Source organism: Bicyclus anynana, chromosome 2 (assembly GCF_947172395.1).
Source record: "Bicyclus anynana chromosome 2, ilBicAnyn1.1, whole genome shotgun sequence".
Classification (NCBI taxonomy): Eukaryota; Metazoa; Arthropoda; class Insecta; order Lepidoptera; family Nymphalidae; genus Bicyclus; species Bicyclus anynana.
Window position 1 is genome coordinate 1,920,536 of NC_069084.1, and position 20,524 is coordinate 1,941,059.

At 35.9% G+C, this 20,524-nt stretch overlaps 1 protein-coding gene across 1 annotated transcript in view; it reads left to right on the top strand.

Annotated features, from left to right (window-relative positions):
• The window catches only part of LOC112043742 (inaD-like protein), a 165,101-nt gene that overhangs the window by 73,483 nt on the left and 71,094 nt on the right, over nucleotides 1-20,524 (top strand). The window contains exons 19-24 of the mRNA XM_052888385.1: nucleotides 15,575-15,719; nucleotides 16,388-16,501; nucleotides 17,735-17,860; nucleotides 18,157-18,258; nucleotides 18,720-18,914; nucleotides 19,625-19,715. Of these exons, the coding sequence (XP_052744345.1) occupies nucleotides 15,575-15,719; nucleotides 16,388-16,501; nucleotides 17,735-17,860; nucleotides 18,157-18,258; nucleotides 18,720-18,914; nucleotides 19,625-19,715 (773 nt within the window). The remainder of the gene's footprint in view (nucleotides 1-15,574; nucleotides 15,720-16,387; nucleotides 16,502-17,734; nucleotides 17,861-18,156; nucleotides 18,259-18,719; nucleotides 18,915-19,624; nucleotides 19,716-20,524) is intronic.

Sequence of the window (20,524 nt, forward strand, 5' to 3'; positions counted from 1 at the left end):
TTGCTTTTTTGTGGTAATAACCGTTGGATCAAACAACAAACATGCGGCTCACGTCTTGATGATAAGTGAGAGCTACCTATATACAGATTAACACTTCACAGCGCAAGCAAATTTATTCATATTAACTCGTCCTACAAAGATCTGTTCAGCAGGCTGATTCACTATCTTTGACGTATGTTAATTGACATATACGAAATTGAGATTCTATGTAAGAAATGTCATCCGGTGTATACTGGTGGTAGTCCAGTCATTTAATTTTAAATTAGGTAAGAATCTCGGAATTCCAGATACCCAGCTGTAAGTCTGTAAATACTTGTATATTGACACCTTAAAGTTTTCTCAAAACCTACCTATGATATGCAACTATTAAATTTCAAGGTCAAGTCAAGGTTCTTTGCGCTTTTTTGTAAATATCTCTTTTTTTTATTTGTATTTATTAATAATATTGCAGAATACAAAATTATCTACAAATTTTGTTTGAAAAATCTTAATGGATATTTATGGATTTATCTTATGTAAATAGATGACATTTAGTCAAATGATTTGATGTTTATTTTAATAGATTGATAACAAAATCCAAAATAGTAAATACAACTGTATCAATCAACATACAAATACACCGGCAACTAGGCAACATAACATTATGGTAGGTTTCTGTCTGTAATTCTTACATTGGAATAAAGTTATTTACTTTCTTTTTTTTATTTCAACTACGCCCTTCAGACCAGAACATAACAATGCTGTTTACTACTAAAACAGTAGCTTTTAAGCTTCAAGATTAAATGATTGGTTTCATTTCAATTTACGAATTTAAAAGCGGGTTCTATAATTTTTTATAGAGCTGCAGCGGGACTCAATGCAAAAAGGGATCAATGCAGTAAAGCTTCTTGTGACAGAGTTAGTCCGGAAATGTACTATATCGCAATGCTTATTTCGCTGCCATGCCACATATTTGTGTTCCGCTCGGGCATTGTTGCGGAATGTTGCATTTTAGAGATCTGCAAAGGGGATCCTTCAATCCTAGTCTAGAAAATTAGAATAAAACAGAAAGCGTGCATCAGGGAGATAGTGGAAAACATTAAAGAACGGATCTAACAGAAGCTTAAACATATTTCACGAGATCGAAATAGTTTTCTCCTGACCGCCAAACTTCAATTTCTGCAAGGCACCCGATGATGATGGTGGAATAAAGGACTTGGAGTTCTACAGATAGTGTTGATAGTTCATAGAGGAATATGATGAACTAGCAGACACCCGCGACTTCGTCCGCGTGAAACTCGATGCAAACTTTCAACTACCCCTACCCTACCCCTACCCTACCCATACCCTACCCCTAGCCCACCCCTAGCCTACCCCTACCCCTACCCTACTCCTACCTACACCTACCCTACTTTTCTGGTTGATTTTTTACACCTCATGTCCGAAAAACCCAAATATCTTACGGAACCCTATTTTTTTCCAAAATAAAATTTAGCCTATGTTACTTGTGGATAATGTAGCTTTCGAATGGTGAAAGAATTTTTAAAATCGGTCCAGTAGTTTTTGAGCCTATTCATTACAATCAAACAAACATACAAACAAAGGTTTCCTCTTTATAATATTAGTATAGATAAAGAAACAAAACACCGAGTGAATTTTGATAATCCATAAATAGAGTGTGCTTTAGACCACACGAGTGAAGTGATACTTCTTTGGCTCTCCCTCTCAACTTCCGTTCTTCTCGCCCGATTACCCTATTCGTAACTCTTTCACAACTTTACTCCCCAAGTCAAGCGCGAATAAAGAATGTTTAGGTTTAAGTACTTTAAAAAGCGCATGATGAGAGCTGCCAGCTATTTCTGCGATGAATAGCCCGAAGCATACACTATTTGAATAGCCAGCCCTTGTAGCCAAGTGGCAAGTCGATTCTCTTTCTACGATCGCAAACTCTTTGAAAACTAGAAAATTGTATCGGAATGACATTTGCTATCGACAGGTCACGTGATCAAGATCTGTTATACCCAGACATTTTACTAGTTAACATCAGGGAGGTCAGCACGAAGAAATACAAAGCGGTTCCGTGCTGACCACGGAGTACACGGGAGGTTATTTTTAGTCCGTGAAAATCAGACGTGCCCTGCCGACTAGCCGGCAGAAGTCCGGAGGGATTTTTCCTCACCGATAAAAAAAAAAAGGTTTAGGTACTTACTTCAAAAATTTAAAAAAAAAACTACACTGATATTTATTACGATCAAGCAAACAACAAGTGATAAATCTGTTATCCACCAACTACAGATATAAACCGTGTAAGTAGCGGTCCGACCAACACGGCACCCACACAAGTGCACGGTCAAACACTCGCGGGCTGAACACGAAGACATTGGCGGATTAGACGCAGTACCCAGTGCGACAGAGATAACCTGAATCTCCATTTACGTCACTAAAATATTGCTAAGATTGCCTAGTCGGTTCAAATGTTTGTATAAGCGGTTTTGGATCATTAGGTTCTTGGAGTCATTGGTAGGGAGGATACTTCAAAACTGAAGCATCTATAAGAAAAGTTTATTCAAAAGTGTTCAACCATCAAATTTTACTTAAATTTTCTCTTGAGGATTATTGTCATGTCAAAAGAGGACGGCTAAGGTGGCTTTGTTTGATTCTCTAGCGATTATAATACAAGTGTCAATGATAAAGACGACCTGAGGTCCGGTTCCGGGGCACTGTGTAGAAAATGATAAAATAAAGAAAAACTGTCCCAGGATTTTATCCCAGGCCTGATCTGAATAGGCTACACAGACTTACGAGGCAGTAGACTGATATAATAGGTCCAAATGCTCTCCATCAGTGGAATATTATTATCATAAAGACAATATTTACTGTGAGTTTATAGACAGACATACTACAAGACTACAAGTAGATAAAAGACTTGAGGTTTCGATATAAGACTAAAGGTATTCTAAAAACTAATTTAGTGTTTGATGATAGGGATGATAAAATATAAATTCCAAATATCGATACAGGATTAAACGATATTTCTTATTTAATAACTTATTATTATTTGTCAATGAATCATATTAATAATTATGTTACTTAATCAAAGAATAATGAATGACTCTGACAAACAAATTAAATATGGCGCATTATAAACAAGTAAACTTTAAGATTCTGTATGTGACCGAGTTTACTTATTTATGGCACAATTGAAGATTGAACGAAATGATAAAAGAGCGAGGATCTAAATTGCTTTTAGTCATGCTCAAGACAACAATGAATAATGGTTTAAGTCGTCGTCACTTTGTTTCCCAAAAATCTTATCTGTCCTTCCACAGATAAAATACTCCATCCATTTACTCCCGTCTACGATTTAATCATAAGCCGACGCTAAAAAGCCTAGTCATTTGATATAATTGAAAACTTTAAGAAATATATTTTCAAAAGTCCGTATTCGTAAGCCACAAGACAACAAAAACACTAAAATACAAAAGCATAAAAGTCGAGTGGAAATAAAAATCGTTGAAACCGATAGAACTCGTCCGACGAACAAAGATTTTATTTTTATACATTGTAGAGGAATTGCAATAGAAAATTTTAAGTTTCCTTCCATTTTCCACAATCGGAATTTCTTCAGCTTTTTGTTATCTGAACCGCCAGTATTGACGTATTTCATCGTCGATTGACGATTCGTACTTCATCTCACTATTGTTCTCAATTTTATAATCAACTAGCGGACGCCCGCGACTTCGTCCGCGTAAATTTCGATGTCAACTTTACTACTACCCCTACCCTACCCTACCCCTACCCTACTACTACCCCAACCCTACCCAACCCCTACATCTACCCTACCCCTACCCTACCTCTACCCCCACCCTACCCCTACCCAACCCCAAACCTACTCCTACCCTACCCCTACCTTACCTACCTACACCCTACCCCCATCCTACCACTACCCCCATCCTACCCCCACCCTCCCCGTACCCTATTTCTTTCCTACCCCTATCCCAGCCGTACCCCTATCTCACGCCTATCCTACCCCTACCCTACCACTTCCCTATCCTATCCGTACCTCTAGCCTACCACTACCCTACCTCTACCCCTACCCTACCACTACCCTAAACCCGGCCCTAAACCTACCCTACCCCTACACTACCCCTACGCTTCCCTACCCGTACCCTACCCTACCCTGTAACTTCTCTATCTTATTCCTACCCTTAGCAAAATCGGTCTAGTCCTTCGAGAGTGGTGGTATGACCAAGAGAAATAAAGACTTCTATGCTAATAATATAAAGAGGTAAAGTTCGTGTGGTTGTAGGAGGTAATCTCTGGATCTACTGGACCGATTTGGAAAATTGTTTTACCAATAGAAAGCTACGTTATTTGCAAGTGTCATAGGCTATGTTTGATCCCCATATTCACACGGGAACGGGAACTACGTAAATGAAAGCGCTGGGCGTCATATAGCGGAAATTTTAGAAATTTTGTATTCTCTCCGCAACTATTTAAGTAATTAACATACTGTAAAGGGCAAATCTTATCTCCATAATATCCTTGTGATTATTAAATAATTTATTTTAATAAGGATTAAAGTTCAGTTGTATAAATAATGACGTAAACCTAAGTATATAAAATTAATAATTTTTAAAACACAAAAGGTACTATATCTGCTAATATATAGAAGATAGATATATGGTGTCGCGGACTTTTTTGTAGAACTTTTAAAGATACATAAAGTCCCCATACATTAATTTCAATTTTACGCAATAGTTTAGGCAGCGCATGCGAATAAGTCTGTTTAAGAGGATTTTCAGTCCGACCTGTATGACAAAAACTGTGATAACTCGGCTAATATATATGATACCAATATAAAATATAGCCTATAGCACTCCCCGATAATGTAGCATTCTACTGGTGAAAGAATTTTTAAAATCGGACCAGTAGTTCCGAAGATTACCCCATTTAAAAAATGTGACAAACTTACAAACTTACAAACTTTACCTCTTTATAATAATATATAATATATAAAATATAATATAATAATATAATATATAATATAATATAATAGTAAATAGTATAATAGTATAGATAAGTACGTATATTTGCTATGTTATTCAGAGGTAACTTATATAGTCTCTTCCATTCGAAAAAGCAGAACTACATATTGACACTTTGTGACAATTAGTCCAACATAACACCTGTTACTTGTACATATGTTTTCTTTGCCTATAGATAGTCCTGCATAAAAAATATCTATCACTTTTCTTATATATCCGTAATAATATGATTTTTTCGTGTTTTCAAGAAAAAACTTGTTCAATTATAAAGCATTGTATTATTGTATTCATACTATCGACAAATAAGGAAAAAAGTCGATAGACCAACATTCGACCATAGCACATCACTAAAATAAATTGCTAATACTCGTAATTGAGTTATGGTAAGCCGACCTTAGGCTACCATTACCGAGTGTCATCTCGTTGTAAGTTCACGTTTTACGGTTAAATTTGGGCAACAACTGATTTTTTGACAGTCCAATAGTTAAGTTCTTTTGAAATATCGTAATTTTTACGTCGATATGTAGTGTTGTGTTCGCTGTAGGATATTTGTCGGTAAGTGTCGAGCCAGTGGTATTGTAATTAGATTTACTCGCGTTAACGCTAGGAAAACTATCGTCGGAAAATGGAGAAAACTTCAATTTATTTATGTTTTAGTACTGTATATTCAATTAGGGTTTGTTATTCGTTGAATTATTGATTGGAATTTGTTTATGGTTTTTATGTTCCGTAGTCAAACTGGAATCTTTATAATCAATTCAGTTTAGAAATAAAAATATAAAGAGAAGTTGCATTTAGTTTGTTTTCGCATACATGAAAATACTATTCAGAAATGTGCAAAGTTTGCCTTATCGTAAAAGTACAATCTCTTTGAAAGACTTTAATGACAGGATTTCGTTTCAAATACCCCGAGACAGAGGATGCATTTTAGGAAAATAAATGACTTATATTATTATCTGCCTATCTCCTCACTAAATAAATAAAATATTTCTGAATAAAAGGCAAAATTATTTTATTTACGTAAAAATTAAAACTTTAAAAATCTCTGTCTTTATGTCCTTTCACGTATAGAGCTTAATTTTCAAACCGAATATATGTTTAGTGTGATCCAGCAGGCTAATTCACTATCTTCAACGTTTTATAGTTGACATACGAAATTGAGATTTTATGTAACAAATGTCATCCGGTGCTTGCTGGTGGGTGTCATACAGTATGTTGATGACATTTCTCAATTATTTTGTTGTTTATTTTAATAGGTTGTTATTAAAGACCAAAATAGTGAATAGGTCAGCAGAACAATTGTTGTTGTTGTTAATACTCGTAAATAATTGCAGCTTATGACATGTTCGGTATACTTCCAAGTTAAATGTAAGTCTTCAAACATAGGAATGATATCATATATTCAAGTATCATTCAAAACAATAAGAAATTTAAACTTATTAGTTCAAAATCAAATTAATGGTAAACATATGCATAGCCCGATCTACTAAACGAGGTGATACTCAATTCACAATGGCTCCTCATGCATGCGCTTGTTCCGTCAACTGGCAGCGTAAAAAGGGTCGCAAACTGTAATGATCTCATAAATCATAACGAGCAGTAAACTTTGATAGCGCCGCTCGGAGGCTCAGATCGGAATTGTGCATCCGGCGAGATTAGCGCGCGCACTGAACCGGCGGAATTACGTGCTCGGCCGAGCACACTAACTTGCGATCCTAATGTTATACTTCGCATCTCGCATGTGTTCGGTGAAAGCATTTGATGTCGTCGGACTCTCCAAAGGAACTTGTAACACCACTGCAGTTCTGGTTGTGTTAACCGAAAGACTGCAAATGTTATACATCACATTTCGCACTCCTCCTCCTAACAAGTTAACCCGCTTCCATCTTAGACTGCATCATCACTTACCAGGTGAGATTGTAGTCAAGGGCTAACTTGTAAAGAATAAATAAAATAAATAATAAATAAATAGCATGTGTTCGGTTTGACAGAACAGAAAGCATGATTGATGTCGTTTGGATCTCTCCAAAGGAACTTGGTAGACTACTGTCATTTTGGTGGTATAGATTGCCAGTCCCATGGTTAGCCAGAGTAACAGTACTTACATATTATATAATATTACTTACATTACTCGTATGGAACAGTTATTCTATTGGTGTCACCAGAAAGACTGCTAATGCTAAATTTCGTATTTCGCGATGTACTTAGAGAAAGCATCAATCAAATCAATCTCTAAAAAAACTGGTACTAAAGCAACAATTCTGTAACCTAAAAGACGCAAGCATTTTAAGTCATTTGAATTAGACACTCAAGAGGAACTAATTAATTTCTTAAAATTTGCGTGCTGTTTATTTTTTACAGTATGAAAAATACCTACTATAGGTACTGTTTAAATTTATCCGAACCAATTTCAGAATCAACTTCTATCCTCATCAACTTAATGGCTTGTTGTTATTCACAGACCAATTTGCTAAATCATTTCTTCCACGTAAATGCAATTTGTATAACTAACTTGCCGCTGAAGTATTTTTTAAGTTTAATATGGTTATGGTTGAGGCGGACAAACAAATGCCTGAACAACTGCATTCACTGTGACTTCAGTGTTGCAAGTGGTTAAAATGGATGACGGTAATCACTAATCATTAGATGACCCATAAGATCGTTTATCTAGTACTAAAGGGTTCAAAATGAAGCTTCGTTAAACAACACCAAATGAGTAACTGATATCAAGTTATCAATTCAGAGCTATATTTAGAAATCTACAAAAGACGTATGTCCATTGTCCATCGGTGTTATGATGGATCATGACACTGAGAGGCATATTATAGCCTAGATGGAGTTAGCAGAGATCGATTGCAGTGTTTTTTTTGCCTAATAATAGGTGACCTTTGATTGAACTTTGGGATTTGAATTTGGTCTAATATTACTTTCTGAGCCTTCCAAGGCTTTTACATAGATTAACCCGTATTATGGATTATTATAGTAAAGATTTTGTTTGGTTGACCGCGCCAAACTATGTGTTGGATAATACTTTTATTGGGGCTATATTATCCTCTTTTAAATACCTTTCCGACTAGTGAAGGTTAGCGGTCAGTTTCGTATCGACTTAGCTGTTTTTCGCGAAGCGAAATAATTGTGCGACATTCTCTATATCGGTCCACTCTCTGATGTTTCGATAGCATCGATAGATACATAGTATCAACCAATAGAAGCGGACCACCAACGAAAAATGTGACAAAAACGGGAAAAATATCCCTTTTGAGAGCTCCGTTGTGTGCGCTGTGTGAACGGTTTAGGGATTATTCCCCTTTAAAAGTTCTGAAAGTTGTGACGAAAGTCACAGGCGTTGGCTAGTTTGGATACAGCGATACTGTAACAGCGCTGTAGCGGAGTAGTGTCGATGTCTACACCTACTGTACACATACAATGGGCGCGCTCGCCCGACCGCTTGGTGCTAAGTGATTGCAATGTTTGTGTCCTGTACAGTCCACCGAACAAGTGCTTTGGAAGAAGATTTCTGTCAAATGAAAATTAAAAAAAATGAAATCAAAATCGTACGTTTCAAATAGGCAATTTACAAGCACTTCTGAAACTTTTGTCTTTTTTTAATCGATTTCATCACATGAGAAGTAGAAAATAATTTTTTGATGTAATGATAATAATGGATATTGCAAAGAATTATGAATTTAAAACGGCAACTGTTGAGTTTATTCTGTACTGGCAGACGCTGCGCGGTTTCACCTGCTTGGTTTCTGTTCCCGTAGGAATACGGGGATAAAATATGGCCTATAGCACTCGGAGATAGTGGAGCTATGCAACAGTGAAAGAATTTTCAAATCGGTTCAGTAGTTCCAGAGCCTATTCAAAACATACAACCAATCCAATCTTTCTTCTTTATATTAGTTAGTAAAGATAATATATTCTTCTAAGTGATAGAATCTTCGCAAATAGACAAACTTGACGTTTAGAAAGTGCTTGTAAATGTTCATGAAGGCTTTATGAAATAAACGAACTCTGAATTATTTTTTCTATTCCATGGTATAGGTTTCTATGGTAGTGAGCTATCTTAAATGCTCAATGTAGTTCACAAGCATACACAACTTCCATAAATAAATATTGCTTGAGATGGTCGATGGATTGAAAATAATATTTTCATCCACTTTCCCACGTGACAGTACCCAATCGTACTATTGGGCTGTGAACGGTTGGGTGCATCGTGTGAATAAGTTTTACGTTTTCCAATTTGGTGCGGTTCCCAAGGACACATTGTCGACAGTGGCATTGTTGCCGAAGGCTTTGTTGTGGTTCAATTAATGTAGAATTCATTAATTAAATACCAAAAGCTGCAAACATTATATTACTCGTATGTTTTACATAATGGCGGAGCTTGTTTTCAGTTATTGCATTTTCATTAAACCTAAACCCCATCCATGTATACCAATGATATTTTATACTAAAGATGGGACACTAGAGCGTCAAAACTGAGGCGGACAAAATGTGGAAAATTGACTTAATTTCATTTAGTCGCTTATTAAACAACGAACGTTATTTAAACAAATAACACCTAAATATCGTTAGTTTTTTTTGGTTGTCCTAAACGTACCCATCTGTATTAAGGGCTCATACTTGGTAGAGGTACTGAACAACGTGCGAGGTATTCTCCCTTATGTTCATCTGCGCGCTCGAGTAACTGCAAAAATCCTCTCTTCGGCTCCCCTGCTATAGCATAGGTATATGAAATTTCTCACTTGATTTGATGTTAATTAATAGATTGTTAATAAAGACCAAATTAATGAATATGCCAGCTGGCGTAAATGGTTCGTAGTCCGTGATGGTGGTAATACTAATAAAAACTATAAGAAATTGTAATGTTGTAAATCAATTGTAAATTATAATATTGTATGATTTTTTTTAAAAGAGCAACTGTTGAGTTTTTTACCGGTTTCTTCTCAGCAGAACCTGCCTTCCGAACCGGTGGTAGAATTATTACAAAAAGTCAACTGACGTATCAAAAGTGCTTGTAAACTGAGACTACTTGAAATAAATAGATTTTAAATTTTGAAATGTTTACAAAAATATAAATCTTTAGTCGGTTAAAAATAAGAGGATACAAACAGAAATCAGTGGACAGCACATTGCGTAAAAAATGAGCGCTTGTGTCACCCGTTGCAATTAGTAATAAATAGTTTGAAAAAAAATCGGGTCCTTCTCGCATTTGGGTATCCCATCTACCAGTGGCGTGCAATTCATAGATGCATAAATGCAATACATACCCTGAAAAATCATTATGAACCTGTATCTATTAGAGGAACAATTTTCCATTTCGTACACTCTGTAAATACAAAGCCCTAGTTAAAAACCTTGTGCAAACCACTGGTCTCGCCCTCTCCACTGTGTAGTCGGATTTCTAAGTGCAGCCCACTGTGGAGCCATCTTTAAAAGTCGAGCGTTCCAAGGTCACGCGTGTTTAAAACGCCCGATTACATTAAAATGTACTATAGGAGCTATTTAAATATATTTTTTTGTTGGAATTGTTATTAAACAAGCTAATTTTAATTAATAAATGTAATAATGCAGTAAAAACAAGTAATTTTCAATAAAATTTTGAAATCCGAACGCGCGATAGTTGCCCGACTGTCGCACAAAACCCGCTATAATTTAAATTTTTACCTTTATTTCTAGATTGTCTTTGGTTTTTTACTTTTTCTATACATTATTTTACTCTACCAAAGAATAAAACACTCCTAATGTACAAAGATTAAAAAAAAATATGATTTTGAAATCCTCGTCTGTAGACCGCGCTCCTAGAGCGCGGTTTTAAAAACTGTCAGTACTAATCACAGACGTGTTTTGTACAGGTTATGAGTGATTATATGCCATCCTTGTTCTTTTTACTACATGTGAAATAAGTTAGAGTGTGACAAGAATAGGTTAAAACAACAAAAAAAAGGTCAAAATGATATGAGTATGAAATCAATCTTTAGAAGCTTGATCCACACACAGGTTGTTCAAAATCAATCTTCTCAAGCGTGATACACACACGAGGTAATTCTCGATTTTAGCTTTTAATGAGGCTCTCGGTGTTGATTCTGTCGATTCGATGCTTTATATTTGGCGGAACGAAATAAACATTTCGTAACCCTCCGCTCGACTAGAAACAAGAAGAACTAGAAGACTAGAAGAAGAAGAAGAAACTTTATGAAAAAATATTTCAATTTAGCGTGCAAAGGTGACCTTATCGCATAATCTACCCGGCAACCCCTGACGAGAGGACTTGCGAAAGAGCGCAAGCTTTACCGCGAAGTGATGAACTTTGCAAGTGATTTTTTATTAAATTACATGCAAGTGAAACCGCGGGTGCAGCTAGTATATTACAAGATGGTATGAACAAGTTGAAATTACAATTTGGAGCAGTGTTCACTGTTGAAGGGTTGGCTGCCTGTGACAGTATTGTTTCGTACCGGTACTTGTTCCTGCCGCGCTTTGTCGACTTGGACTTTGTTACTGGATGTCTTTTGTGCTGAAATCATTCAGAAATGCATTTATAATCCTAACATTATATTTACGCTAGCGGATTCCTGCGATTTTGTCCGCGTGAAAGTCAGTTTTTCACAAATCCTGCGTTAACCATAGAGTTTTTGGGATATATACTATAGTCCAGGATCCGAGGAGCATTTTTACAATTGATTATTATCAAGTAAAAGAACAATTCCCCTTCTCCCAACTTGAGAAAGAATACAATAAGGAACTTAAGCTAACTTATCCTAATAACAAGTCATGCCCACGTGGAATGGTGGCAAGAATACTGGCTGCATTTCTGGACAGCCAGGCTGATCCTTTGCTCAAAAATTGAGCCAGCCCTTCTGTCACCAGTCGAGATACCTAGCCGGGGTGAAATGATTCAGTAAAATTTTTTTGACTCCATGGCTCAAGGGTCTCCTCCTCCCAACTTGTAACAATAATCCATCAAAAATAGGATGTAAGCCATCAAAAATTCTTATGAACCAACTGTTATTTTTGGGTTATTACATGCTTAATTATGAGTTATACAACTTAACAGCCCTATAAATTGTCCTATAAATTGCGCGGTGCGTTATTTTGTTCCGACGCTCAGAAATTTCATTACCAGTTAGCTACCAGAATCAAAAATTTTCGTAGATAAAAAAGTTAAGCATCTCAACACGATGAAGCTACTCACGATAATTTTATTTGATAGTAATCAATTGTAAAAATGCTCCCCGGATCCCGGAAAAAATAAAATTTATGGTATGGTGGATTCAAAGTTTTACTCTGATTCACTTCATAGTGACAGCGTTGGTTTAGAATTAATTTAGAAAGGCATTTAATCGCTTAGCTTAAACCCCCATGATATGCGGCGACATTCATTTATTTCAATTAGGCTTAGTTTACAAGCACTTTTGAAACGTCATGTTATGTCATAAATCAATTTAATGATTTATTATTTAGAACGAACATTCGTTTAAAAAATCTTTATGAGTGATGGTTAGGGTTAAAAGCTTCAACAGACCAGTTTTTTTACAAGTTAGCCCTTGACTACAATCTCACCTGATGGTAAGTGATAATCTAAGATGAAAGCGGGCTAACTTGTTAGGGTTGGATGAAAATCCACACCCCTTTCGGTTTCTACACAACATCGTACTACGCTAATTCGCTTGGCGGTATTTGCCGGTAGAGTGGTAACTAGCCACGGCCGAAGCCTCCCAACAGCCGGACCTGCACACTTTGTGTTTATGGCGTTTGTTAGCATCATGTTAGCGACCATGTCTCGTATTAGCAGTAATCCGCTAATCCTAAACATATTAGCGTAGACAGTTCCCCGCATATCATTAGCCTGCCGCCGTCCACCACAGCGAGACCGGCACCGCCGCCGGCAGTCTTTGAGCAACTGGATAATTAACTTACCGTTTTAATTAGCTTTGGCTAATAGGCTTAAGCATCAATGGATTTGAGGCCAGGCGCAGTCCTGCTATAGTGGAAACCCGACAATACACCACGTGTAAGCATTAACAGCCAAAATATGTTGCCAAGAAAACGTGTCGTGTTCGCCGATTGGTAAGAATATCTATATATTTTTAAATGTAGCATTGTAAATCCTTTGACGACCTTTCTGGCATAGTTTAGGGTCTCGATTCCCAATTCTGGTCAAATTAGGATTTTCTAAGTTGACTTATGTTTTCATTTGATACGCTCCCGGCAAAAACAAGCCGCCAGGCTGTTTCAGCGTTTAAAGGAAGCCACGTGAAAGGCTAATTAAACTATAATACTGTCTGGTAAGATCAAGTCAAGTTGATATGTAAGAATCTCTCTTATGGTAGACAACCCACCACCTCCCATGGCCCTGTCAACCTCTCGGTAATTTGGGCCGAATCGAGGTAGGGCGAACTCGGTACTTGCTCTTTGTATTTGCGTGTTCCCGGGACGCCTTTTTGACTCCCTACAAGTTATTTTCTCTTTTCACTCCTTGCCCCTTGATACTCACTCTCCCCCTTCTGGGGCTGGACGACACCTTCTTATGGTAGACAGTTAAAAGAGCGATCGCTGACCTTCTTGCCGCATCTTCTCGGTAAATTTACCTTCCGAACTAAAAGCCTAACTAAAAGCTAAAAGCCATTACAGACGTACAAACTGGACATATTACATACAATCGTCATGTTGCGGAAAAAAAGACACCAATTTTTTACATATGCATATTATTTGTGGCGCCTCAGGTTTTTATATTATTTAATAATGTACTTACTGAAATTCATGCGGTCTGAGTTACATTTGAAAGAAAAAATGTCGAACGAAATGAGATAATACTGGAATTGAGTATTAATTTTAGTAGTTTTCTTACTTGTAGAGTTTCAAAATTTTCTTTAAAGGTATTAACGTTTTCATTAAAAAATAAACGTTCTATTTAGAGACTCCGGTATATTTAGTCTAGCGTCTTAACTCGGTATTCATTGCATTTTCTTATTACGGCGCACCATTGAAGCCTTACAAGAGATAATATTACCTGCGCACAAGATATTTTTAAATTATTTTCTTTATCGAGACTCCCACTTCTAATATCAAGTTATGCAGCTTCGATTCATTTTAAAATGGCGATTCGCTCGGGCGTCGGAATATTAATTGCCTACATTTTTATTAAATCCCGGCCTTTGGAGAATCCATACTAATATTACAAATGGTAAAGTAGTTATATAAGATAGTATAAAGTTTATTACAAAAATGAAAAATTTATTAAAAGAAAAATATTCGTTTCGTCTACTCCTTAAACTTTCATCCCCCTAAGATTTTAAAATTAAAAATAGAGAGGGGTGAAATGGGGATTGAAAGTTTGTAGAAGAGTTCGTAAGGTTTTCAAATTATATTCAGCCTTGGCTACAAGGATATTACCTTCCTAATACTGGTTTGTTGGTTTTGATTAGTTATGTCATAGAAATAAATTGGATCTTAGAGCAGAATATACGTAATTTTTTTAATGAAAAATAGAGAGGGGGTGAAACGGGGGTTGAAAGTTAAGAGTCTGTAATTTTTTTTAAGTTTAAACTATGGTCATTAGTAAATTGATCTCTGTTATAATGTAAAATCTAATGGGGATGAAAAGGGGATGAAAGCTTACACTGCATGAAATGGAAGCTCAAGTTTATATTATTTCACAGACAAAGTTGCGGGTAGTTGTAGTAGAAGTGGTGGTTGGATAGCAATCGTCTATTAGCGCGGTGTGCACCAGGAAAAGTCCAGTTTGCACAGTTTTTTAGACATTTTCACCAGTTATGATCGTAGGTATTTCATTTACATTATTATATGTACCTAAATCTTTCTCGTAAATCTCATAAGTTATAACTGCAACAGAAAATATTTCATACTGCAAATGTTTATACAGTGATATACCCAGACATGACGTCTAGACAGTTGCAAATATGTTGATAGTCCAATAGCTTGTGATGTCAGAGCCCTGGTTTTCTCCGACTATATACATTTAATTTATCGACAGAAAGAGTCTTATCTCTTGTTACGGCTACATTTTGATAAGTTAATTTACAATCGCTATTACTAAAAACGGTACCTAATATTTTTGAATTTTACTTTTCATGTTGAAGTAATGTGTGATAATTACCATAACTTTTATAAGTTTGGAATGCTCTATTTCAAATAGAGCATTCCAAACTTATATATAGCTTTATAGCTTTTATGGGGGTAGGCACATACTTTCAGAACAAATTGTACTTTGATATGCGCAGGCTTACATAGTGAATCCAAAATATACTTTGTTTTCCTTGTGTGACTACGGAACACCAAACCATAAAACGACATCATTATTTAGGATGATCATCAGTTTCGATGTTGATCACAACTTTCTGTTCAATGGTTTTGGTTGAAATTTGAATGCATGAAATTTTTGAGTAAGAGTAGATGGTTAGTTGACGTATGTAATTAAATGAAAAAAGATCGTATACCGAATCCATTTAGAATCTCACGCTAAATGAGAACAGGAAGAAGATGATGAGTCAATGTTCTAACAATGTAAACTTATCCCACAGTCACGTCATTCCTGCAATGACGGTTAAGACAGTCGCGCCCGACCGTCGCGGTGCCGGCTCCGCGCAGAGATGGGGGCCGCCGCGACGTGTCACACTGAGGAGACGGCCCGGCGCGCCTTTGGGAGTTAGCATAGTTGGTGGAAAGGTAAGAAACAATTACATGGGTAATTAATACAGTCCATAGTGATGAGGGTTAAGACACTCGCATCTCTAGCACCGGTAAGAAACTAATCGCGCTGTGGAGCGTTACGTTAAGGACACAGCGGGGTCCTTTTTGGAATTGACAAAGCTAACGAAAGGTAAGAAATAATTGCTGGGGTATTTTTTATAGTTTCGCGGTAGGTAGAAATATCATAAGTAATAGTCTCTTTAAAAGTGACGTCCGTCAGTTGCACGATCGTCGTGTTGTGAAGACGAAGGCACTCTTACGAAACAGCATAGTTGGTGGAAAGGTAAAAACAATTACACGGTTGACAATGTCTTATCCATTACAGTTAAGATGGTACTGTCCAATAGTCAGGCTTATATAGGTCACGTCAGGGTGCCTTAAGGAGTGGAAAGGTAAGAGACAATTACTCGGGTAATTTATATCTTCACAGTGAGTTAAGTTAGTCCCACCCGACCGTCGTAGATGAGATACCCTGGGGCGCCCTTAATAATTAGCATAGTTAGTGGAAAGGTAAGAAACAATTACTTGAGTAATTCGTACGTGTAAATTGTGAAACAAACTTGCTGTGGTGTTTCTAATTTGTTCTATTTGAGGAATCTTGGTATGAAATATCAAATAATGAACTTGTATTTTTTTCCGACCAGGTTGATATTATTGCAAATCAAAACGGTGAAAATGGCGAGGAGAAGGCGATTTTTGGCATCTTTATCAAGAATGTGGTACCTAACAGCCCGGCAGCGCTTTGCGGTGATTTAAAGGTAATATAAAAGGATAAGACGATTCAGAATATGTCTTTACAAGCAGCGTGGTGAAGTCACCGGCTTCACAACCCATAAAAACCCCAAAAGTCACGCGTTTCTTTAACAAGATGACCCAAATTCATTGAATAAGAAGAACAAGAATTAATAATAAGTTACCAAAAGAAATTAGGAAAGAAAAGAATATGTAAATGCTAAATATGTAAATTTTTTATAACATTTTATAATATAATTATATGTAAATTTTAAATGGTGAAATTGTCATTTGAATCATTAAATACTTAATAAATAATTTGCATGCCAAATTGGCAAGATACATTTACCATCTACATCTACCGACCATCTGTATATATAATGCATGTATCTGCAAATAAATAAATTTATTAATTGATTGATTGAATATTAACGTGACACAATTTTTTCTATCATGACAATCTGAAATTCACATATTTTTCATAATTTTGATAATATTTATAAATATATTTTTACAATAAATAGTCTAAATTGAGTCTTCAGGAAGCTAGAAAAGGTCCCAGAATTAAGAAACTTATCACTCACGTACTCTCTTAATGAATTAGAATTTCGAAAAAAATTAATGAAAAACTTTCCGAAATCATCTCTTGATACAAAAGTCAAGATGCGCATCTGGACTTGTTCGCTATTTGATGATTTAGTATCGGAAAAATGACCATCGGAACATTATTATTTAGATAGTCTCTTCAGTCAATGATACCCCTCAATTGACTCAACAATCCTTAATTGAATACTCAATAGTGATACGGTAAGGGGAACGGAGGCAGATCCAATAATAAAAGGTATCACATTCTATCCTTGCCCGTTGGATTATTGTTGAGCCCTAGCACAGGATTTTCGCTTATTTGTAGTGGAAAGAGAAATATTGAATATGTTTAAACATATTATAAATAACATTTTTTACCCGATTCTTTGGCACACCTTACAGGCCAAACGGCTCTATGGTTTTTGATACATGAGATGTCATTAAATAAAGAAAAACCGTTGGAGTAAGCAGTCAAGTCAGAGACAAACTTACGAATGAATACGAACTTGAACAGTGATTTCAAGCCAAAACGTTTTTCGACCCGACAATGTTCAATTGCGAAGAAGAATTTGCAATTGAATATTGTAGACATCTAATATACCTCACTTTATACAATGTGTAACTCTTACTTACGTAAGTTAAATATTAACTCTATTTTCTTGTTCCTGCTATAGACTGGTGACAGAATATTAGAAGTGGACGGAGTGTGTGTGCGCACAGCACAACACGAACGGGCGGTGGAACTAATTAAAGCGGCCAAAGACAATGTCACATTAACCGTACAGAGCCTTATGACTTGGGTAAGTTCCAAAATAGTATGTAGAGCTAAGAATAAGAGTTAAAATACTATTATAACAAACAGGCAAGAGCGGAGTCTAAGACTATATACAGAAGTCATTAAACTATTTCAGTAGGTTATATTTATTAATTAATTTGGCGACCTCTTTAGAGAGATTTGTTTTAAGCAGAACATCGGAAGCATAATTACAATAAAAGAAAATTATAGCAAGCAAAATATCATTGATAGGATTTGACCAAATGCTGATATTTTCTTTTTATTATCATGACAAGATAACAGTGCAATGTTTTTGTTTAGAACACAGATTCATCTGACGTGGACGCATCGTCACCGGCTACGTCTCCGCCTCGACCTGTCAAGAAGTCACAAGCGCCGCCGCCACCTCAGCATGAAATCAAGGTATGGTTGACAAAATGATTATCATCATTTAATAATATCAGCGGTATTATCACAATATTTATGTTATAATCTTCTCACTGACGTGTTAAAATTCAAAACGCGTTAATTTAATACAATGTTTTCATTGACATTGGCGATTAATAATTATATTTATAGATTAATAATTAATAATTATAGATTAACATAATAAGTTAAAAAGCTATTAGCAAGACATATGCAAGAGTAAAGTCCTTTACAATTTGAATTAGTAAAATGTGTTAGAAGAATAAGGATAAGACAAGTTATAGAAAAGAAAATCAGGCCACGGACGTTACGGAAACATTCACGTATTAGTGAATCACATACTAACATAGCCCAAATAGATTACCCGTTGATAAGTTACCTTGAGTTTCTTATTTTATTATTTTCAATAGATTATAAATAAAGGGGGACTTTAATTCAATAGTAATTTTATTTCACAGATAACAGTAACAGAACCAGAAGATAAAGACAAATCACCATCAACAAACGATGTTAAAGACAAACAAGAAAATGAAACAGAGAAAGTGAATGGAGAAGCGCCGAAACCTAAGGTTGTGTACTCGGACTCTGATAGCAGCGACGAAGAAGATGAGAGAGAATTACAAGGAAGAACTTATTCAGATAAAGGAGTTGAGGTGAGTTTTAGTTGTAAAAGAAGTTCTTTGTATGGTTTAAGTATTAAGTACTAGGATACTTAAGCAGTAGAATAGCTTGTTGTGTAGTCGTAGAGTAGCTTGTTCCGGTTTGAAGTCGAAAGTTGTTGGTGTAATTACAGGCACGTGTGGTTTAACATTCATAACTAAAGTTGATGGAAACATAAACTTGGACGTTTTCATTGACGGCCCTTCGAAGTGTTGTTCCGTTTACAGGGAATGTTTGTTTTGAGGCAAATCTGTATACAGGGTGCTCGGAAGTATTTCCCATAACTTTAGGGTTACCTATATTCTTTGCTGAAAATTGATTATAAATATTCAAGGAACATGGGTTCAAAAATTAATATTTTCGGGGTAAATAATATTTTTTTTGTAAATAGATCTTAAAATGTGTCCCTTTTACGCATCCTTTTAATAATATACATAGCCAAACTTATTCATTAATTAAAATGCAGCGACAGATAAAGGCGTGTGTTACATGGATAGTCGGAATTATTTGAATTAATTTGTATGAAAACATAAAAAGGTTTTATTTTTAGTTAGATAAATGTTAGTGTTAGTTCGGACTCGTCAACACTTTGAAATTTTGGCTAATATTCCCGAGCATCCTGTATACTGTATTAACTAAGATAACATTGCCGCGACATTTGAGGTTCAGTAATTTCCTATACATAAGCGATTTTATTTCTTAGATCGATCGAGCGTCAGCCGGAGCACTCAAGCGCAGCAGAGAAGAGAAGGAAGCCGACCCTGAAGAGGAAGACGACTTTGGCTACACATCAAGTAAGTGGAAAGATACATTATTCGCGCTCGTCAATTTCTCCCTCTATATTATCCATGTGTATTTCTATGCGTGCGTTGTTGAACATGGTTGATCATGGTGATCAGGCTGGTACTTCCCAGTCTATGTTTATGTGAGTTAATGGTGCTATTTCTACTAGAGACATAATTTTTAAATAAAAACTAAATTTTTAATAGAAAAAGAGTACAATGAACCTTTAGCTTACTTATCTTAATGGCCTAATACCTACCAAATGATGCCCATATGGATAGATAAACTCGCTGCATAGCTGCTTTAGTCAGCCAGGCTGAACTTTTGCCTAAGGAAATGAGTTAGCCCTTCTATTCTGTATTCAGTCGAAGCAATAAACCGCAGTGAAAAAAATGTTGTACTGCGACTCCATGGCATAAGGGTCTCCGCGGCTAAACACTTTTACCACTTATCGGTTTCAGCGTTTTCTGCTGCTGCTTTCAGAATTTTAATTAAGTTAACAAACATCAATATTAATGTAATGAGTACTTCAACATTATATCGATTAATTCATCCAGATTGATGAATAGATTGTACCTCAACATAGATGTGCTCATCAGGTGTTAAAATTTGTTTGTGCACTTTATATTCCACTTACCTTAATGTTAGCTTCAATTATCTAAAACAGCGCTTAAGTTAGTAGTAACTAAATAATTAGTAGTATATGAATTAAGAAATATTGCTACAATACTTGCGTTAAAATTATTAGCCTCAAGTAGAGATGTTTATAATCTTTTTAATATAAAAATGAAACCGACTTTAAAGCTATTGAATGACGAAC